General features: G+C 41.0%; 1 protein-coding gene across 2 annotated transcripts in view; it reads left to right on the top strand.

Annotated features, from left to right (window-relative positions):
• The window catches only part of LOC102446421 (sodium channel protein type 3 subunit alpha), a 138354-nt gene extending 131663 nt beyond the window's left edge, over positions 1 to 6691 (top strand). For both annotated transcript variants that reach the window (XM_006137327.4, XM_075933519.1), the window contains 2 exons: positions 1933 to 2203; positions 3963 to 6691. In XM_006137327.4, coding sequence (XP_006137389.2) covers positions 1933 to 2203; positions 3963 to 5164 — 1473 coding nt within the window. In that variant the 3' untranslated portion in view covers positions 5165 to 6691. The remainder of the gene's footprint in view (positions 1 to 1932; positions 2204 to 3962) is intronic.
• Positions 6692 to 24103: the final 17412 nt, after the last annotated feature.

Raw genomic sequence — 24103 nt, 5'->3', positions numbered from 1 at the left:
AACAAATAAGTATAAAACCCACTGGAAAAGAAATAATATATAAAAAAAAGTTCAGTAAGGCTATGTCTACACTGCAATGCTATTTCAGGATACTGGTGTATCCCAAAATAGCTATCCTGCATCTTCACAGCAAGCCTGTTATTTTGAAATATAATGGGCTTGCTACTCCACCATCCCTGTAAACCTTATTCCATGCGGAATAAGGGACATTTCAGAATAGTGGGTTATTTCAAAATTTGGCGCTGTGTATACAATGTCAAAGAATGAAATAAGCTATTTCGAAGTAAGACTGAAATCAGATATGCAATTTGCCTAGCTCAAATTGTGAATCTTATTTTGAACTATGGTGCAGAGTAGATGCACTCTAAAAGGAACAGTGGGAGATCCAAAAATAACAGTGTAACAAAGAAGAAACAGAAAGATAGGAACTGCAGTTGAAAGGATGAGGTTTGAGAAGTAAGTACTAAACATTAACAAATCAACTAATTCCCCACCTCCCAACACTCATAACTCTTCCAATCCCCCAATTTCCTCCCTATTTTTCCCAGTAAACAAAAAAGGATTTCCATACTTCATCTCTGGGTGGTGCAGAATTTTCTCTTGGCTGCTACCAGGCCCATTGGCTTCCTGGTGCCAGGTTGGATCTCTGTCCCTCTGGACATGGGGTCTCTACAAAGTCTGAATGGCATGATCCATGCAACTTTCCCACAGCAGTACAAAGATGACCTTTGTGGGGAGAGGAAGTTAGTCCTCTCCTTTGTGAGCTGGTTTGCTTCTCTCTGAGTGTTGCAGCTCCCAAGTTCAAAACTGAAACAAACTAGTCTACTTTCTGAACATATTTCAGGAGCTGGCAAACTTCAATTGAGAGTTACAGCTGCAAACTACACTATGTATTTGGTAAAGGAAATAATTTTTCTATTATTTCCATTAAAGAGGCAGAATTTTCTCCTTCCTCTATTTTTTTTAGTTAGCTCATTGAATCTTTCTCATATTTTCTTTAAAAACACATACATTGGACATACAAAATGGGTGATTCCCTAGATACCTGTGCTAAGTTCCATGATGCACTACATAACTTGGGTAAGTCCAAGGGCAGCGGCATTCAATTCTGGCTGTGTATTAGTTTTCCTGTCCTAGAGTGGGAGAGGATCTTTCTTAGCCTTCCCACTCCAGAAAACCTTTGCAGGAAATGGGAATGCATTTGTCTTTTCTGGAAGTTCTGTAAAGACCAGAAATCAGGTAGTATGATAGTGGAAACTTGGTGGCTTTGAAGACAAAAAAAAAAAAAAAAAAGAGGACAGACCCAACTCACCACTAACCTCAAAGACAACCAAAGAGGGCCTGTTAGGGATTGTGGGAAGAAATAAGACTATGTCCATAGAGGTTTAGTTTCCAGATGAACCTAAATCTTTATGTGAGCTCCTTGATACTGTGAACCAGATACTGTATTGTTTGGTAAATTCTTCCATTTAATCTCCACAATCTTTGGAAAATAATTCTTAATGCAGAAATTATCCACTATAGCAAATTAAATAATAGTTGTCCCAGAAAGACATACGTAGTCTTAAATTAAATATAACCTTAACCCATCCAACTAAGTCACTGAGCACAATCAGTGAAGGCAGTTATGCAGAGCAGAGGCTGTGAGATAACATTTACTGTTCACTGACATCACCCTTCTAGCCAACAGTGATTCCCTTCTTGCTCACCTCTGACATCTTGTTCTATAACAAGTCAGAAGTGGGGAAAGGATAAGTTACCCTCTGGGTTGTGAGTATGAATCAGTTTACCAATGCCTGTCCTTCAGAGCTAACTCCCGCCAAGATACAGAGGATTGCTTTCTCTGAATTTGCAGATTTGTATAGAAAAACATTTTCAATTTATAAATAGTATTCGTTTTTGTTTTGTTTGTTTCTTTGTTTGTTTTGGCAGAACAAATTCCAAGGCATGGTCTTTGATTTTGTAACAAAACAAGGATTTGATATTGGCATCATGATTCTTATATGCCTTAACATGGTCACTATGATGATTGAAACAGATGACCAGAGTGATGAAATGGAAACTATTTTACAAAGGATAAACCTGGTATTCATTGTCCTTTTCACTGGAGAATGTGTCCTGAAATTGATTTCACTTCGTTATTACTACTTCACCATAGGCTGGAACATTTTTGATTTTGTGGTTGTCATTCTCTCCATCGTGGGTAAGAACAATTTACTTTCATGAAGGGACTATGTGAGCAGAAAGTAAACATTTCATTTAATGATTTTATGATGCTTTGTATACAGCTTGTCATTTGCTATATAGCCTACAATTCATATAACAATTCTTCTGTGTTCATTTTTATAATGCAATATTCATAAAAAGATGCATATAAAGAACATTTTTACTGATCTGATTTGGTATATTGTAATTTGAAATGTCAGAATCTGAAATTGGGGTAATTTTTTCACAAAAATAGTGCATTGCCATTTATAAATAAATACAAAAATATTCAGCTGTTTTTACTACATAACTACAAGTCTGTATTGATTAGAAAAACTGAAGAGTATATGAACAGGGAGGGATATTTTTAATCATCATGGAGGCTAAATATTTAGAGTTCAGTTAGCTAAAAGGTAGTAAATCTCAATGGTGCCACAGTTTTCTAGAACTGTTTTGCAGATTTTTTGACAGACCTCATAGGGTACATCTTCACTGAAGTTAAAAACCCTCAGCAGGCCTGTGCCAGTTGACCTGGGCTCAGAGTGGCAGCATAAGGGGCTTAATAGTGTAGATATTTGGGTGTAAGATGCAGCCCAAACTCTGGGAACTTCCTACCTCACAGAATCCTAGAGCCCAGGCTGCAGCCTGAGTATGAACATCTACACTGCAGACAAACAGGCCTTTCACCCAAGTCAGATGGTATTGGCCAGTCGTGGGTGTCTAACTGAAGTTTAAACATACCCATAGAGCAGGGGTGAGCAAAAGGGCCTCTACGGGCCAGATCTGGTCTGTGGAGGTCCTGATGCTCCCCCACACCTAAGCCAATCAGGCCCTAGGGAGGGGGAAGAGTGTGGCCCTTACCACCACACGCCGGAGAACAGGGAGCGAGAGACTTCACACTCCCCCCCCTCTCCAAAGGCCTTGATTGGGGGCAAGGGAAGCATGCAAAGTCTCCTTCCACCCTGCAAGAGCTCAGCACTTAGAGTCAACTGCCAGCTGCTGCTTAGCTGGAAGGTAGATTAAGCATGGTGCTCCCTTGCATGGTGGGGGCAGACTTGGTGTGCTCCCCCCATGCCTAGGCCCTGATTGACTAGGGATGGAGGGGAGAACGAGAAGTCTCCTCCCATTAGGGGCACAGGCACCTAGAGGGAACCTCTAGCTGTTCAAAATAGTTGGCGGTTCTTTCCGGGGGGGTACAAAGACTTCATGCACTCCCCCACCCCCAGACCAATCAGAGTCAATGGGCAGGAAAGCACAGAAGTGTCTTGGACTCGCTTCTTCTGCCCGAGGCCCCACCCCACTTCAAAAATTGAAGGCCAAAATTTCTGAAGTGGCTTCCAATGAAAAATTATTTTTCACCGCTGCCATAGAAGTTTTGTTGGACACGGCCTTATGAGTAGATGCAAAGTTTAATAGAAACAAGCTACCTTTGCTCTAAGCAACTCACTTTCTCTCACTCCTTTCCCTATTCCTGCAGAGTGTCTTTACCTTATTATAATCTCTGCAGAAGGAAACCAAGATGTCTTCAATGTAACATTTTCACAATAAAACAAACACTCGATGTGATACTAATGTTATTATTTTCTTTCCAGTGAAGATTGTTTTAAATGATGAAAATTAATACCAAACACGAACTTACTATTCTGATTGTTTCTGAGACAACAATAAATAAATATTTCCGCAAATAATGAGTTAACATGCTTAAAAAGCTGCTATTGTACCATTTACTTTACAATGTGAATTTCTTGTTTTTACAGGCATGTTTCTAGCTAAGGTGATTGAAAAATATTTTGTGTCCCCTACCTTGTTCAGAGTTATCCGACTTGCCAGAATAGGACGAATCCTGCGTCTCATTAAGGGTGCAAAAGGGATCCGCACTCTGCTTTTTGCTTTGATGATGTCTCTTCCTGCTTTATTTAACATTGGTCTCCTGCTTTTTCTGGTCATGTTTATCTATGCTATATTTGGAATGTCCAACTTTGCCTATGTTAAGAGGGAAGTTGGGATTGATGACATGTTCAACTTTGAAACTTTTGGCAACAGCATGATTTGCCTATTTCAAATTACCACGTCAGCTGGTTGGGATGGCTTGTTAGCACCAATTCTTAACAGTGGAGAACCAGACTGTGACCCTAATAAAGATCACCCAGGAAGCTCTGTTAAAGGAGACTGTGGTAACCCTTCAGTTGGGATTTTCTTTTTTGTCAGTTATATTATCATATCATTTTTAGTTGTAGTAAACATGTATATTGCTGTTATTTTGGAGAACTTCAGTGTTGCCACAGAAGAAAGTGCTGAGCCCTTGAGTGAGGACGACTTTGAGATGTTCTATGAGGTTTGGGAAAAGTTTGACCCAGATGCAACCCAGTTTATAGAATACAGTAAACTTTCTGATTTTGCAGCTTCATTGGATCCTCCTCTTCTTATAGCAAAACCAAATAAAGTTCAACTTATTGCAATGGATCTGCCCATGGTGAGTGGTGACAGAATTCACTGCCTTGACATCTTGTTTGCTTTTACAAAGCGTGTTTTGGGGGACAGTGATGAGATGGATGCACTTCGAATACAAATGGAAGATCGGTTTATGGCAGCCAACCCTTCTAAAGTGTCCTATGAACCGATCACAACTACCTTAAAACGAAAACAAGAGGAGGTATCTGCTACTGTTATTCAGCGTGCTTACAGATGTTACATTTTAAAGCAAAAAGTTAAAAAAGTCTCCTGTATGTATAACAAAGATAAAAGCAAAGGGGATGGCCTACCTGTCAAAGATATGATTATTGATAAACTGAATGAAAACTCCACTCCAGAAAAAACAGATGAGAGCTCCTCTACAACCTCTCCACCTTCCTATGACAGTGTAACAAAGCCAGAGAAAGAGAAATATGAAAAAGACTATAAAGCAGAAAAAGACTATAAAGGTAAAAATGTCAGGGAAAGTAAAAAAATAAAAAACTAATAATTCTGTTTATGTGACATTGTTTACAGCCTTTGAAAGATGTATTTGTGTCAACAGATCTCCTGTAGGAGGTATATGCCAAACTGACAGTTTTTACATATATATAGATAGATATATATGTGTATATATACATACACACACTCAAGGTCAGTGCCTATAACAAGACAGTGATCCCTCATCATCAAACTGTGACATGGTGACAACTCTGACAGGAGGTTACTGTTTTCACTACAGCTGACACTACTGAAGAGCAACACGCAGTTGCAACAGTCTGTAGGAACAATGAAACTGCAAAGCTATAATTTTGTGTGTTTTAACATACCACAAAATATTTAGTACAGTAACTGTATCCACTGTTTGTAATTCAACTCCCACATTTGCCATATTTTTACAAAATTGGTTTTGGTGAATCTATTGGTTTTTTTAAATTCACCGGCTGTTTACTACTATATGTGACTATTTTTGTAAATGGGTTTTGTGTTGGGGAAGAGGGTTTGAGGACCAGGTGTTCTCCTCTCTAATTCTCTATAATGTACAGACCAAAGTGATTTGCATGAAGGCATGCTGCACTTATAGATCACACTTGGAAAACAAACATAATATCACACAAAGCAACAGTGTTAATTACTTACACATTTCAGGGTGGCTCTAAAATTTGAGGTGTTTTAACTATTTGTGTTGTTGCATCCTGACAAATCTTTATGTGCCTGCAAATCCTCTAATTTACCAGAATTTAGAAATGGATTATTTTTATGCAAGTCATTAAATATCAGCAAATACAAACTTCATCCAAAGTCCAACCACATAGTTTTTGTTTATGTTAAATGTTCTGCAGAAAAAAAAATATTGGACGGAATCTGCCCTTAAAAAATGACTTCACTAAAACAAGTCACTTGTTTAGAAGTTCTACTTTATCCTGAAGTATTGTTTCACACCTACTCTTCTGAGTAAGACTGACATCTAATAGGTCAATAAAATTCCCTCTTATGTAAATACTTATTTTACACTGTTGTGCACATTTGAGTATACAAATAAGTGGTCATGACACTATACATTGCATCAAATAAGTGCCGCAGTATATTTAGTTTGCAAGCTTTCAACAGGTAATATATTGTATTCTATGCCATTATAAATAATTTGGAGGGTATCACTGATGCATGTTAATATTGCCTTTGCAGCCGTATTTTGCTCCATCTACTGTCCAGTGTCTTCATTGTAGGAAGCCATAGGTCAGTGGTAAAGTGAATTAAATTGTTCAAGCAGACCTCATTCCTTCATATCATTAAGCAATAGTTTGCAATTATTTACCAGCTTCATTAGTTTTGCATTTTAAATGGCTACTATTTGGTGTAGAACCAAACTGTATAGGGTCTACTACAAACTGTTTAACCTTTTGTAAATGTGGTTAGTATATATAAATAATGTAAAAATAAATCATATTATTTGGCAACAGTTTTGTACATAAGAAAACTGTCAACAGGTTCATGTCATTGTTTCTTAAGTTATTTTCCCCAATCACTTGCTTATTTTCTATCCATGGTAATTTTCAATGGAGAATTTCATAATGTAAGAAATAAAGACATTTGTGAGTATTTATAGGTTATTTTGTTTTAATATTATAATTGCAAATATTTCAATGTGAAATATTTTGTGTAAAACGAATTCAAATTTATTTACTTCTAAATAGTTATAGCTGGTGAGCGGAAGTGACGGGGATATTTGAATTTCTAGCACTGCTTGCATCAGAAGTTTTAAGATAGTCTAATTGTTCACGGAATCCTTACTTTTTTCCCAGTGTTTGTTTACATAGATTATTCTTAATCTTTTTGATCCATGCTGAGCTAGAACTGTTCTAAATACAATTTGGGATCCACAATATTTTCTGGGAACAAAATGGCACACTTCTGTAATCAAGATCAGGACATTTTGTGTTTCATACACAAGCTAAAGTTAAAGTTAGACTCTTTTACTAAAGCTTTTGACTTGTAATGTGTTGGTGAACTGCATGCAGGAAATTGCTGTTACCATAAAGAACGTAAACTACATTATAATCAAGCCAAAAATAAAGATTTCATTTTTTAATGTATTTACTTTCTTTGTCTCTGTGCTTTTATTATTTAAAGAAAGAAAAGAGAAGGACTGATATTAATAAAGACTGCTTGAATTTAAATGCCCCCATCTTTACACATAAAAATATGATGCATAACTAGTAAATCAAACATACATTTAAAGAAAGTGTAATGCAGAGTTCACCAGTAAATAAGTTGTCCTCTATGACTGCTATATTGGTGAAGCTCTGTGGATCTCCAATACTTGATAGTTAACAGATTTAACAGGGACAGCACAAGGCACCTATTTTGCCCCACAGCCCTCTTTGCTACATTTCAAGTACCTATTCCAATGTATGTAGGTACTAAAATAGTTCAAAGAAACATCTGTAATTGGTCAAATTACCTCCTTTTTTCCCTAACTTCATTCATGGACTGCTTTTGCTGAAATTTTAAAACCAGAAAATAAAGCCCAAAACTGAACACAATGAAGAGACCTAGGTTAGAAAAAAAATTAAGTTAAACAATTATATTTGGCAATGTTATAAGCACCTGCCTATAATACAATTAGTACTCCATTTTAAATGGATGAGTCCATAATACCCTATTTCTGATAGGGTTGCCAATTTTGTTTGGATATGTTCCTGAAAGTTTTATCGCACGACATAACCTTTATTTAAAACTTTAATTCCTGTAGACTCCAGGACAATTTTAGAGGGTTAGCAACCCTAGATCTAATTAGTATATACATGCTTCATTTTTGTCCATACCTTATGCATTGATATGGAAATGTCAGTGTAGAGTAGTAGGCTCTCTCTGCCAACTTCAATTGAGGCATAACTCAAAAGTGAAAAAACCAAATCCTGTTTTAATGTATTAAAATAAAAACTTGTATTACCTTGCTTTATGTCATATATAAGAAATGTCTACAGAGACATTATAATTACTATTATTTAAATTATATGACTTACTGATTTTATTTAATTCCCCTCAAATAGGAATATATGCTATATCGGGGTCAGAAACCTTTCAGAGGTAGAGTGCCGAGATTTGACTTATTCACCTCTATGTACGGGTTCACATGCTGATGATACTTTTTAAAGTCAATAATGGTTCTACTTACAGCAGCTTCATTAATAAACAAATTAAGATGCATATCTTACCTTTTAGTGCAGGGGTCAGCAACCTTTCAGAGGGTCCTGAGATTTAACTTATTCACTGATCTGTGTGCCCAGGAAAGGAAGGGGGAGGGGAGGCAAGGAGAGGCTGGGTATGGTGACCTTATTTTCTGAAACAGTTGCAGATAGGGAGAATGGTTTAATTTAAATTATGAAACAGATTAAGCATTTTAACTCTTATGTTAGTTTATCAAACCTCATTTTAAATCAAGTAAAATATTATGTCCAACACAAAAGGTTTTAATGTTTTCTTTATTATGGCAGGGGTGGGGAACCTTTTTCGGGTCAGAGGCTTCTGACCCACAGAAAAATCAGTTGAGGATCACACAAGTGAGAAACAAAAATCTCCTCCAAAAAACCCCAGTGCTCACTGATGTGGCCCCAACTGAGACACCTCAATCCTCTGGTGCCCAAGCCTCATGGAGTAAGGGGAAGGAAGGGGGCTGATGTTCAGGGCTTCCCATAGACCAGATTTACTCTTTTGGGGTTATGGAGTTAGTGGATTTTATGGACCTCCTTAGGCCCTGGGGTAGGGACAAAAATGAGAGTGCAGTGTGAGGGACAGGGCTGCTAGAGAGTGGGATAGGGATGGGGTGCAGGATCTGGGGGGAGATGGAGTACAGAAGGGGAAGAAGTTGCAAGGTCTGGGTGAGGGATAGGGTGCCAAAGCAGGCTGGGAGTAGGATGTCTGTCCAGGTGGAGGGAGCAGGAGTAAGGGAGGGTGCAGTGTGTGGCCAGGAGAGAGGTTGCAGGAGCAATGTGGATACAGGAGCAGTGTGGGGTGCTAGCCAGGAGAGAGGGTGCAGGAACAAGAAAAGGTGTCAGAGAAAGCTGGGGAGCAGGGCCTTGAGGAGGAGGGAAGAGAGGGGATTGGGTGGGAGGGTCTGGGCATGAGGGGGGGACCTTACCTGGCTTCATGCCCCGTTGAAGTAGCAGTCGCGGACATGCTGTCCCGGCTGCCCCAGAGGGAGGCCCCAAATCCTGGGGCCCATGTGGTCTGGGCCTAGCCCCGGAGGCTCCGCTGCTGCTGTGGTCTTGGGCTGGCCCCAGTGGCCCCACTGCTGCAGCCTACATGGTCCGGGGCCGGTCCCAGAAGACAGAGGTGCCGCTGCCATGTGATCCCAAGTCAGCACCAGACTACGTGGGTTCAGCAGTGGCACCTCCAGGGCTGGCCCCAAACCACGTGGCCATGCCAGTGGTGCTTTTAGCCTCCAGGACCAGCCCCAGACCACGTGGCTACAGCAGCGGTGCCTCCAGATCCAGGGCCAGCTCTGGACTGCGTGGCCGCAGCAACGTCACCTCCAGTCCTGTCTGAGGCACCACTGAGGAACCTCAGCCCCAGTGCTACCTCCTCTCACTGCATCTTACCTGCTGCAGGGGAAAGACAGCGTTCTCCAGCAGCTGCCTGGGGGAAGAGAGGCAGGGCTGAGCTGAAAATTGGCTTGTGTGCCATAAGTGGCATGCATGCCGTAGATTGCCAACTCCTGGGATATGTCTACATAGCAGCATTATTTTGGAATAACTGATATTATTCTGAAATAATATAGTCTGCATCTGCAATACAAGCAGTTATTTTGACATACTGTCTTTATTATGGCAAGGGTAGGGAACCTTTTTTGGGTCAGATCCTTCTGACTCTCAGAAAAATCAGTTGAGGACCACACAAGTAAGAAGCAAAATTCTCCTCCAAAACCCTCCAACGCTCACTGATGTGGCCCCGACTGAGACACCTCAAACCTTTGGAGGACTTCTTACTCCAACTCCAAAAGTATCAAGTATTGGTGTATGTCTACAGTTGCACCCTAGTTTGAACTAGGGATGCAAATGTAGGCATTTAAATTTGTAAATGAAGCCAGGATTTAAACATCCCATGCTTCATTAACATAATCTCAGCTGCACGCTGGTTCAAAACCCAGCTGTTTCGAAAGTGAAAGTGTGTTCCGGGCTGCGTTAGTTTGAATCAAACCATTTATGGCACACAAGCCGATTTTCAGCTCAGCCCCGCCTCTCCTCCCCCCTCCCACCTCCATACAGGCACTGGAGAGCGCTCCCTTCTCCCTGCAGCTGGAAAGGATGCAGTGAGAGGAGGTAGCACTGGGGCTGAGGTTTCTCAGGGGTGCCTCAGCCGGGACTGGAGGTGTCGTTGCCGCGGCCATGTAGTCCAGGGCTGGCCCCGGATCTGGAGGCACCCCTGCTGCAGCAAGATTAAGGAACAGGCATATCAAAGTGCAATTTAAAAATGATTGTAATGTAGCTGAGCAAATCCTGTAGTACAATCCTTTCGAAAGATGGGAAGATTCTCATAGATATCAGTTTTGTCACAGAATAATCATTAGCAACTAATACATTCTTCTTTCTGCATTCTTGAACTTCAAACTGGAAGGATCTCATCATCTAATCACCAAAAAGGGGAAGGTGTTTATAAAGTCAAAACCTACACTGCAGAAGCAAAGATATGTAACTTACAATTTCTGGCAAAGGCAAAGGCATACAAATAAACTATTATTTTACAAAGTTCCTCTGTTGAGGCATCTCATAACCTAAGACCAGAAGACCTGATCTTTACCAGAAGAGGGATTTTGAACTATACAAAGTGAAATTCCTCTACTCCGTAGGATTCCAAAAATTGAATGAATTTAGCACGTGAGAAAAGTCATAAAAAATCATTCTTCTTGTGCCTACATGACAGCAGCACTAACTGATCAACAGCTTCTAAAGCTGATGAGATATCAATAATAAATAATATCACCTAACTTAGTGTATGTCTACACTACCCCCCTAGTTCGAAGTAGGGGGGGTAATGTAGTCATACGGAGTTGTAAATGAATCCCGGGATTTGAATTTCCCGGGTTTCATTTGCATAAAGCCAGCCGGCGCCATTTTTAAATGCCGGCTAGGTCGGACCCCGTGCCGCGTGTAGCCGCGCGGCACGGGGTCCGACCTAGCCGGCATTTAAAAATGGCGCTGGCCGGCTTTATGCAAATGAAGCCCGGAAAATTCAAATCCCGGGCTTCATTTGCAACTCCGTATGACTACATTTCCCCCCCTACTTCGAACTAGGGGGGTAGTGTAGACATACCCTTATATAGCTCTTCTTGTGGCTTTCTTGATCCTGCCCAAGGCCAGAAGTAGGCAACCTATCATTTTCACCATTTCTATCCTATTCCCAAATTTGAAAATTTGCACTGGCAGTAGTAGAATATGCTCCACTAGCACTTTCTCAATTATTTTCCTCATGAATAAATATCAAACCCCAGTGTCTATTCTTAAGCCACATATCATATTTCTGAATGTCCAACGATCATCTAGAAGTTGGTGGTACCCTGGTTCATTAGAAGCATTGTGAGCATGACAGTTAAAGTTTTCCAATAGGATGAGAATAAATAATAGCTGAGGTGGCCTGGAATGATAATACACTTTTCAAACAAACAAAAAATCAACAGAAACCTCTTGGCACACACCTGCAAGTGAGAGGAACAGCTAATTTGAAGAATTTCCATCTTTGTGAAGGAATGTCAGTCTTTCCTGCAGAGATCAAATATACTCAAAGATGGCATGTAAGATAACCCATGTGAGAAAATCATGAAATTTTAGACTAGATATTGGAACACAAGAAGACCATAACTTCAGAGGGAGCCAGTATGATCAATCATTTAAACAAAGCAAAAACTGACACCTTCTGTCCCTTTAGGGCAACTTCTATTGAACATCAATTATCATCAATCATCATCATCATCAAGAAAAGACTTCAAGAGGGACTGGCCAAACCTAGAGACAGGCCAAAACAGAAGAGAAGAAATGATCTGCAAATACATGAAGAGCTTCAGGTGGCACAAATCAAGAGAGACATGAAAGTTCCTATCTTGTTGGTCCATGGAGGCGATGAAGTTGATAGAATAGACTGCTAGAATCACCTGCTCCATCATATTCTGCCTAAAAATATTTTGGACTTATAAACTCCTCTCAACTTTCAAGATGAGGATAGAATGGGTTTGGATTTTTTTCTGATAACTTTGGATCACAAAAGGAAAGCAAGTAATTCCTCTTAAATTTTCTGCAAGTTTGGGCATATAATATCACTACAGTAATGAAAGAACAGGATATTGCAGAAAGCACCAATCTGCTCTTCAAGATCTAAAGGAAAACAGAATACAGGACTACCCTTGTAAGGGAGGATAAGACCTTCAAGCTCTATCTTATATCCTCTGCAGACTAATGAAGGGATCCAGTGGCTTAACAGTGGTAGAAACTTGATTCCTTATCAGGACTAGTAAAACATCTTGTTGCGACCCTTTAAGAGCATGACAGACAAAGCCGATATGCATGTGCAACAGGAATTCCTGCTCCGAAATCTGGAAGGAAATCTAAAATGTAAAGCCCCCTATTACTTCAAATTCAGAAGCCAGGAGCCATTTGTAGAACTGACTTTTAGGATTTTTTCAAATGTTGCTTATATGTAATTTTGGCTAGATGAGACCCTGGTCTTTTGGCTTCTTAGGTCAATAATGAACTGCATTTGACAAAGATGAAGAGCAAGGCAGAACAGTACTGCATTAAGCCTTAGAGGGAAGACAGCCTTAAACCACAGTGATGGTTAAAAATATTTTATAGTTTCAGATACTCTTCAACACGCTGTTCATCATCATCATTGACAACCATGGACTTAACGCCTGTTGGTGTCCGATGCCTCCTTCACTATTTCCTTCCATCGTTCCCTGTCCAGGTCAGAGTGGCTTAGTTTCTGTAGACTAGCTCCACACCAATCTACTATATCATAGCATGCTATTGCTCATACACAAAATTTGTATAAATCAAAATTGGACAGGTGATTAGTGCTAACAAGCTCAATATATTTTAGTATCTTTACTGTAGTTTGAAAAAATACCACATATGACTATTTATTACATATTTTCATATGGACTTTTATTATAGAAATTATTTCTTAAAGTAATTCTGTGCAGACCAACATTTGTAATTACTATGTACTGAGCCAAACCCTGAAAGGTGCTGAGCTGTTGTGCACCCTCCGAGGACTGGAATAGTAGACTCAAGCATCCTGAGCACTCTTTGTAGAGTCCTAAGGGTTCTATCACAATGAGAAATCTGAAGGATGTTGTCTATGTGTTTCTGTAGGTGCATCCAAATCCATTCCTTCTCCTTCCTTGCAATCCAAATCAAACCTATGCCTTCTCACCTTCTCATCTTACTTATTTGGCATTGGAGAGTCTGGAGCAGGCCTTCTAGGTGTACAATAAATTAAAGCTTCTGAAAGAGGGGCAGAGATTTGATGTTAGGGAGATCCACAAATCCAGATGAGGGACACTGAAAGATAGCCACAACTTGGTGAGTTTATCTCATCGAGTAGCAACCCAGGGGTCCCGAAACATGGAGTTCAATCCTTATCACTTCCCTGCACGGATGTATGTGAAGGCCATCCATCCATACACACAGCCAGCAAGCCACATGTAGTCCTGCCCTATCTCATCTACCCCTCGCACTCACAAAGACACTCCACCACAATCACTGAGAAGTATAGGGGACCAAAGAAGCTAAGGGCATGGGAAAAGATAGTGCTTGAGCTTCACAAAGCAGCTGTGACTGAGGTAACCAGCTTCACCACACAAATAATTAATAACTGTCAAAGCAAACAGTTAAAAGACTCCATCATTTGATAATCATCTGTCCAAACTGTTGAACAGGATATATTTGAAAAGATCAGGATTGGTCCATGAAAAATTTGCTAGACAAAGTTTGTAACAATTATACATAATAAATAGTTCAATTGGCCCAATGTATCAGCAGCTAACATGTCCTCTGGGCATGTGTGTCAAAGCAGACCTTTAACTCTGAAGGTTCTTGTTTTTACCAGCTTGTCAATATTAACATAAGTTTCAGTGAAAGACAATGTGAATCTGTGTTGATCTTTTCTACCACTCATCATAGAGAACATATAAGTTTTATCTCCAGGAGGCAGAGCATACTCTCCATCGCTGACAACATTACACAGCCAGTCCTCATGCTCTGAAATATACTGCAGCATTCCTCTTAGTCTAAGAAAAAAAACAGTACTGCAGTAACTTAAGTAAACTGAAGCACATTAGCATCTCTCTGTAGAGAAGGCAGATCGTATGCATCTCTGCAGCAAGAGCTACAGTTGATGCATATAAGAAAAGACATATCATGAACAATTTATAGCAGTCAAGCAGGCAGCCATGCCAAGCGCTCTATGCTTAAGTACATTTTCTAGTACAATAAACATCATTTTAAGTTTTTCCACACAGAAATACACTCAGGGACGAGGAAGAAAAAAAACGGAGTCAGTCTAAACAGTTATTCCTAGCTCTAATGTGAAATATACATATCCTACAAGAAGAAACTCAGTGCATCTGTTATTTGCACATCATTAAATTATGCTTTAATTCTTTAAATTTAATTATTTGAGTAGTTCTGACATGGTATTCATATTACTCTATAACACTATGTGCTTTTCCTGACAACTCCTATGTCCCAGGTTTATTGACACTTAATTCTACAACGCATGATTCTATGATGGGGCAAATTTGTAGCCATTTCACTACTACTAGCATCAATATGCAACTGGATCCTGGACACTCCTTCACCCTCACAATATGGCAAATTATTGGCTTGCATTTTAAAGGTATGATCCCAGGTACATGCTTAGGTATACTAGCTCTGTAAAGTCTTAACAGTCTTTCATTGGTCCTCCTAATGAAAAAAGGGTCATGCTCATCAATGGGTCTAACACAGTGGTGCTCATCTTATGCAACTCCAACAGCCATGATAGTAATGTGGCAGGAGCTGCTTGACTGGGGTCATCAGCCACACAAATTTGCACTTAATCACATTCGTTCGTATTCTGAAATTACAGAAATAGGGTGGCTGTGAGCTTCATTTTAGAACTCTGCAGGAAGGACCAAGACCTTGCACATGCTTTAGACATCTGTGACTAAGATCTAATGATGACAGCATAACATGGAGGAAAGCAGGACATTTATGTAGAAAAAATAATGGCTTTTTGTTGCTCTTCTATGCTAAAATCCAAGGAAAGCACAAAGGTCTGGAAGAACATCAGGAAATACGCAAAGTGAAGACTGTGTAAACTGTTCCTCCTGGCTCCTTCGATCAGGCATCTCGAGTTGTCACTAGTTGTAGGATATAGCCACAAAACAAAAAATAAAGTGCAAGGAATGTTGCTTATGGAGTGGCACCCACAGATCCTGGTAGGGCACTTCTCTGTGGCCAGCATATACTGGATCCTTGGTATCCTAGTTACACAGGTCATCAACGTAGAGGAAGACTCCTCTCAGGCTACGTCTATACTATGAGTTTTGCTGGAAGAGGCAATGCAAATGAAGCATGGATTAGCATTTTCTCGTGCTTCATTTGCATAATCTCTTCCAATCTGATTTTGAGCTAGCGGTTTGTGCGCAAAAACAAGCAGTCTGGGTGCTTCCTTTTTGCGCAAAAAACCCCTTTTTCTGCAAGATCGTTATACCTCCTTTTTTGAGGCATAAGGATCTTGCACAAGGTTTCTGCGCAAAAAGGAAACGTCCAACTACTTGTTTTTGCGTAAAAAACCCTTGCTTAAAAACAGATTGGATGAGATTATGCAAATGAAGCATGAGGAAATGCTAATCCATGCTTCATTTGCATTGCCTCTTCCAGCAAAATCATAGTGTAGATGTAGCCTCAGTAACCACTACTGCCAGAATAGACCAGACAAAGTATAAAACTGGTCTTCCCTGACCTACTTTTAACAGTGCTTGCTGTGTAGAAAGCATATTGTGGAACACCTCCCACCTTCACCAGTCACATCCTTAATTCATGTGCTGCAGAGCTTGTGAAGAAAACAGGGCAGCCAATGATTTTTATTTTACCTTATTATTATTGCATTTGGGGTGACTTGCCCACCGGATTTGAAACCATGGATAGACCACACTGAATACTGCTTCCTGCATTCGGGATATTTGCACAGGTTGCTACATCCCTTTGCATATATCTGTTTTTTCCAGGGGCAGTCACTGAACCAGTTGTGCTAAACTAAACAATAGGATGGGAAGGAAAGCAAAGATGAGATTTAAATCACTTGTGTATTCAACTAATGCCAGGCAATGTCCCAGTTTCTGAAATAAAATAGAGCCATTGCCACTAGGGTTGCCAGGTGTCCGGTTTTCTCCTGGACAGTTCGGTATTTGTGGCTCCTGTCCATTAAAAAAAAAAAAAACCAGAAAAGGCCAGAAGGGACATTCTTTCCCTGCCGTGTCTGGAGGCAGGAGCAGGATTTAAAGGTGCAGTGACCTTTTATTTTTCCCTCAACAAGTTTGGTCTCCGGATTTTTTGTTGTTTTCTTTTCCTCAACCATGTTCAGGATTTTTTATGAAAGTATCTGACAACCCTAATTGCAACAGCCACAAAGCACATGGATGCAGACCATCCCAGCCTCCCGATTCTCGGTATATGTATTGCTATGGGAGGGGTCCTATGCTACTAGATGATTACCCTACCGATGGGGGTATCCTCCACTGCCCATAGCCAACATTTTGCAGACCAATGTAAAGTGAGCCCAGAAGAGCTGTGATTTTGGCCCCCTATTTTCTTGATATTTCATACTTTTACTGCATACAATAAAGTGTTAGTCTAAATGTAAAGCTTGTTAGCAGTAGTCACAACCATATATACCAAAGGATACAATTAAAAAAAATGAACACATCTGAAATGTGATTTGTCCTTTTCATAACAGAAGGTTGTCCTGTGGTTGTTGGTAAGAATCATCTTGAGGTTAGGTGGTTGTCTATAGGAGACTATGGGTCTGTCTCCCAGAGCCTCTTGGAGTATGGTATCCTGTTCCAGTATAGGCTGTAGTTTATTGATAATGTGTTGGACAGGTTTAAGTTGGGGGTTGTAGGTGATGACAAGTGGTGTTCTATTGTTGGTTTTCTTGGGTCTGTCTTGAAGTAGATGGTTTCTAGGTATTCGTCTGGCTCTTTCATAGAAACCATCTACTTCAAGACAGACCCCAGAAAACCAACAATAGAACACCACTTGTCTTCACCTACAACCCCCAACTTAAACCTGTCCAACACATTATCAATAAACTACAGCCTATACTGGAACAGGATACCATACTCCAAGAGGCTCTGGGAGACAGACCCATAGTCTCCTATAGACAACCACCTAACCTCAAGATGATTCTTACCAACAACCACAGGACATACCACACTAATACCAACCCTGGTACCTTTCCTTGCAACAAACCCCGTTGCCAGCTTTGTCCACATAGTCATTCTGCTGATACCATTATTGGACCTAACCCAGTGAGTTATAAGATCAAGAACACATATTCCTGCGCATCCAGAAATATAATTTATGCTATCATGTGCCGAAAGTGTCCGTCTGCTATGTAGATTGGACAAATGTATCAGACACTTCGCCAAAGGATTAATGCCCACAAAACAGATAGACAGGATCACAAAGAAAAAACAATTTCTTGCAATTTCAACCAGAAAGGATACTGTCTCAATGACTTAACTACCTGCATTCTGCTACAAAGACCTTTTACATCTGCACTTGAAAGGGAATCCTCTGAACTGTCATTCATGCTAAAATTCGACACTCTCCGGGGGGGACTGAACAAAGACCCCAACTACCTTACCCATTACAAAGATAGCTTCCCCAATTATCACGTCTAATACCATTAGCTCACAGACAGCTACCTTTCCCCACCTCTAGTATCATTAACTCACAGACACTAACATTCCTCCCCCCCTCCCCCGCATCTCCCTTCTGTTCTGAAATGTGATTTGTCCTTTTCATATGTGTTCATTTTTTTAAATTGTATCCTTTGGTATATATGGTTGTGACTATTTTCTTCCACTATTGATCTGAGGAAGTGGGTCTGGCCCACGAAAGCTCATCATCTAATAAACCATCTTGTTAGTCTTTAAAGTGCTACAAAGTCCTGCATTTTGCTTTAACTAATTCTAACTAACTCTAAATTACTAAAGAACAAACTAACTATTATCTACAAACTATTTTACAGGAAGAGGCTTTTAGTGTCTAATGACACTAGCACAAGGCAGTGCAAAATTCCAGCACCACCAGTAACAGCAAGAAGCAACTTAAGGTGCACGTAAGCATGTGGTGCCCTTTATATTATGCCATAAGGGTACTACTCCTGGCAACACTAGTGCCAGTGTTCTATGGATTCTGCTAAAGAAAAATTTTCTAGTGCATGTGGCAAGTACACACACATAATGTGGAATGGAGATGAGCAAGCACTCTTAGAAGAAATAAAGTTACTTGATGCTATCAAAACAAACAAATTGTGATTATGGGACGGGGAAGTTTTTCCTATACAAGCAATCCAAAAGCACAAGTAGATTCTCTAATTATTTATTACATCCATAGAATGGTTTAAAATGCTTGATTAATATTATTCTGCCTTGGTACATTCCCAACAAATATATGTAGAAGAGCTGTACTTTTAATTCTAGGAACTGACTGATAGCAATTTGTATATTTTTAAAAAAACCACACATAAAGGATGCCCTATGACATTAAGTACTCACTTGAAATGAGTTTCTTTTACTATTTCACACCAATGACACAGGACACTTCCATGTGAATTTCCTTAGTTTATGTATTTTACCATTTACTAACATAACATGCTGTAATGGCATTTGTAATTTTTAAAGTATGAAAAAGCAATAAATGACTGAGGGTATGTCTACACTACAGCGCTAATTCGAACTAACTTAGTTCGAATTAGTTAATTCAAACTAAGCTAATTCGAACTAACGCATCTAGAACTAAAAACTAGTCCGAATTAGCGTTTTGCTAATTTGAACTAGCGCGTCCACATTAAGTGGACCCTGAAGCGGGGTTAAGGATGGCCGGAAGCAGTGCTGGCAGGGCATCAGAGGAGGACTTAAAGCGTGGAGATGCTGTCTCAGGCTAGCCGAGGGCTGTGCTTAAAGGGTCCCGACCCCCACCCCGGACAGACAGTTCTCAGGGGTGCCCCGCTTGCAAAGCAGTCCTGGCTTGGAGTGCCCTGAGTGCCCACACTGGGCACATCACAGCACTCGGCCATCAGCCCGGCTGCACTTGCCGCAGGCTGCCATCTGGGGAGAGGGGGCAATTGGGGGGATGCAGGAGAGCTTCCACCCCCAGAAGCCTGCAGAGCCAGCCCAGTCCTCCCCATCGGGGGCTCGTGCCCCATTCCTCCCTCACCTCCTTCCACTTACCCTTCCCTAGCCCCTCTTCTTGATGTACAAAATAAAGATAACGTGTCTTCCAAAATGGAATCTGTCTTTATTGAACAAACCTGGGGGAGACTGGGAAAAGGAGGTGGGAGAGGGGAAGAGAGAGGCTGGGAGAGGGGAGGGCAACTAAAATGATCAGGGGTTGGGAACAGGTCCCATATGAAGAGAGGCTAAAGAGACTGGGACTTCTCAGCTTAGAAAAGAGGAGATGGAGGAGGGACAGGATAGAGGTCTCTAAAAGCAGGAGTGGGGTGGAGAGGGTACATACAGAAAAGTTCTTCATTAGTTCCCATAAAGAAAGTCTAGAGGACACCAAAGGAAAGGAATGGGTAGCAGGCTTCAAAGTAGTAACAGAAAGTTGTTCTTCACAAAGCAAAGAGTCAACCTGTGGAACTCCTTGCTGCAGGAGGCTGTGAAGGCTAGAACTGGAACAGAGTTTAAAGGGAAGTGAGATCAAGTCATGGAGGTTGGGTCCATGGAGTGGTATTAGCCAGGGGGTAGGAGTGGTGTCCCTGCCCAAGGTTTGTGGAAGGCTGGAGAGGGATGGCACGAGACAAATGGCTTGGTCACTGTCTTCGGTCCATCCCCTCCAGGGTCCCTAGGGTTGGCCACTGTCGGCAGACAGGCTACTGGGCTAGATGGACCTTTGGTCTGACCCAGGACGGCCATTGTAAGCTCAGGGCTCAGGGTCGGGGGTCTCAGTGGACCCCCTTGATTCTCTTGCACACCTGCTCCTGGGTGGCCAGGCTGGCAGCTATCCTGCCCAAGCCAGCCACTTTCCTGTGCCTAGTGCGGAGATCGTGGACGAGGTCCACGATGTCCGCACTAGCCCAGGCGGGTGCCCGCCTCTTGCGGTCCCGGGCAAGCTCCCGGGAGCTGCCAGCCTGGTCCCGGGAAGAGGGGGAGGGCTGGGGGGCATCGGGTGGGTGGCTCGATCCGTGCCAGGTGCAGGGTCTGCTGGCTGGGTGCTGGCAGGCTCGCACCTGGCACGGGCACCGTAGCCAACCCGTGCCCCTTTAAGGGGTCCGAGGCCGGGAGGGGGGCAGACGAGTTTCCCTGGTGTTGGCCAGAGTGGCCACCAGGGAAACCTGGGGAGGGCTAGCCTCCCACTAGTTCGAATTAAGGGGCTACACACCTCTTAATTCGAACTAGCTAGTTCGAACTAGGCTTAATCCTCATGGAATGAGGATTACCTAGTTCGAACTAAGTGCTCCGTTAGTTCGAATTAAATTCGAACTAACAGAGCGCTAGTGTAGCGCCTATGAAAGTTAGTTCGAACTAACTTTGTAGTGTAGACATACCCTGAGAAATTAAAAACTGGACAGTATTGGATGTCAAATCCCCCTGATCATTGCAACTAGTAATAATATAAACAAAAAAGTATTCTCAAGTCTGGCTGTAGCTCTTTTTGTGCTCTAAACTGACTCCACACACATTCTAGGCTCCAGAGTTATACATGGACTAACAGTCCTACAATCCTTACAATATGAATTTCACAACAAACTTTATATATTCAAAATATTGGTTTGAAATCAGGTACATGGCATCTCTGGGGATCATCACCTTTTCATTCATTTTAAGGGATTTCCTAATGCTCATAACAACTCAGGGGTTTGAACATAACATTTTAATGGAACAAATTAAATATTGGTATGTTATCTCTTCTGAAAGTTCTCTGTAAAATCTCCAGGTTCATTATTGTCTGCTATTATATTAACTTCCCTGTTCTTTGTAAAAATATTTTTTTTCTTTTAAAATTAGATTAATATCTCCCGAAAGGAAGTTTGCATTACATTTAACTGCTGTAGAATAAAAGGGGCAGGGATTTGTTCTCACTCTTATTTTATCCTAAATTTCTAAAATAAGGGAAGTGTTGCATGGGTGCCTACCGAGCAGTCCTTTATTGCATGATATCATTTCCATGTGATTTACTGCCACAGTTGTGCACAGTAGAGGCACATGATGTAATGCCTCATCAGCATAAGACAGAAGGGATAATCAAGGCATTTTCAGTTAAGCTTCTTGCCCATTTTCTCTCCAGGTCAAATAGCAGCCCAAAGTTTAATAGCTTTTTAGGTATGCTGCAAGGACCACTTTTTTTCTCTTGGCTGAGATATAACGGATACTAATTATGGCTAGTGGCTGGTGGTGATACTGGAGCCTGACCCTTGTGTATAGGGTCTATTAATTTGTTTGTTTGTTGTTGGGGTATTGTAATTTGATCTGGGGGATCTGAAAGGTCCATTTGTTTAATGTATTTTTAAAAGATTGTCCAGGGTATCTTCCGCATTGGCTGGGTGACCTTCTATTAAAGCTAGTAAAAATCCAAATAAATAAATACATTGTCACTAAATCACAGAGTCAGTCTCCTCTGTTTGTTTTGTCTTTTCTCTTAAGTTTTTCAGCCCTCTTCTATTTTTCAGTCTGCCATTGCCTTTTTTGATCCTTCTTGTCAAAGTCTGTCTCTTTTCCTCACCCTGCTACAGAGCCTATCCTTCAGTAGAGAGAACTGTGCTTGTTCAGATACAAATAGTGCATCCCAAGCAGAACTGCTGGGAGGAGCAGAATGAAACTGACAAGTACCATTCTGTTATTCTAGCTCAAGCTGTGATCACTTCAGATTTCGTAAGTTTAAAGAAGGCAAGGCCAGACCAGGCCAGACCGCTATCGGGACACCTCTAGGGAAAAAAGACCAGAAATTGATGAGGTGGCACTCTTCCTTGTGAGTCATTACTGAATTCTTGCCCATGCACAGTGCTAAGCATGTCCTCTTTTGGAACAGATAAAAACACAAAGTCCAGATCACTCTTTCTGGTCTTATAATCTATGAATCCATGAACTGATTGATTCTTAGATACCATAATACCAGACAGCTTAGAAACACAGTGTTATATTTTAGTACCATTTCAAACAAGCATGTCAAATCAAAATTAGTAAATGAGCTGTCTCTTGTCATGAGCTTCTGGCTGAAGAACCAAGAGACCATGTTCCTCAGCAGTTAAAACAATTCTGAGTAAGCAAATCAGGGAATTGCAGTGATGGGGTGAGGTCACAGATAACTACTTGGGGATGCTTCCCAGGGTGCTAGCAGGAGCACTGACACTCACCTTTCTGCCCTTTGGGGCTTCTCACCACCCTCTCCTGCTGGGCCAGCTCCCTGGTCTCTCCCAGCCAAGCCACAAAGCTGAGATCTCTGCGCCCTCAAGTAGAAATACAGACACTGACCCTCTTCAGGTCCAAGGAAAATGCAGTTTGGGGCCCAGCTTCCCACGATACCACTCTCCTAATGGGATGAGAACCCCAAATGAATTATTTAGGTAAGCCCCTTTTAACAATGAAAGGCGGATGTGCACACTGATTGCTCCTCCAGGTAGCAATTATTTACACTGGGCTTGATAGTAAATAAAAGTGATTTTATTAAGTACAAGCAGTAAGATTTAAGTGGTTATAAGTGAAAACAGGCAGAGCAACGTCAATTATAAATTTAAAACAACAAAAAATGCTTAGCTAATTCTAACACAAGAACTTCAGTACAAACTTATTACAAACTCACCCTGAAACTGTTCTTATTCGAGCTAAGCCTTCAAACCAGGGCAGTCCATTTCCGTAGGGTCTCTAGTTCACTTTCTTGGGAGTGACATGCCAGAAAGACAAAGACCTGGTAAGCTTCCCATTATTATATGGATTCCCACTTTTACACAGTTACCTGGCTAGTTCCTACCAGTTAGGGAGGTCAAATGACTTCCTGGGACCAACCACTGCTAAGACTTCAATGATAAAATGTGCTACTTACATATGTGCCCAGACATTGAGGCATCCCAGCATTGGAAACACCTTTGATGGCTTTCATTTGCATTTAAAAACCATGAACCATATCATACTCCATATATCTAATTTTACACGAGAATGGTACATACACCAAAATAAGATATACAGACCCAGCAGATTAATACATTAAAATTGGTAGGTTACATGAGGCAATCTGTCCAAAGCATCTTTGAGTTACGCATATTTGTGTCCATAAATCCATTTAATAAATCATGGGGGGGGGTCCATCACAATTAGATTGATAAACGAAATATAGTAAAGTTTGGATACAATCAATATGGATGAAAGGCCTTACCACAAATACAATATCGCATGACAACTTGCCCAGTTCTTGTTAGGTTCACTCTGATCCTGCCATTACAACTTCTAGTGAACGCCCACTATGCTCAAGGACACAGGAGCCATTCTGCTTTGCAGGAGTCTCTTGAAGGGTATCTAAATGCCTAAGGGGAGGGAAAAAATACAAGGGACTCATCCCCAAGCAGGATGTTTATTAAAGTATGTTGGCTAAAATTTATCACCAAAAATTTGCATAATTTTCTGGTTTTTCCCTCTTTTGGCTTGAAAGCTTGTTTGTTTGGAGAAGACAATCTGTTGACTTTT

This window comes from Pelodiscus sinensis, chromosome 7 (assembly GCF_049634645.1).
Source record: "Pelodiscus sinensis isolate JC-2024 chromosome 7, ASM4963464v1, whole genome shotgun sequence".
Lineage (NCBI taxonomy): Eukaryota > Metazoa > Chordata > Testudines > Trionychidae > Pelodiscus > Pelodiscus sinensis.
Note: the sequence above shows the minus strand (reverse complement) of the source record. Positions and strands in the feature narration are given on the sequence as shown.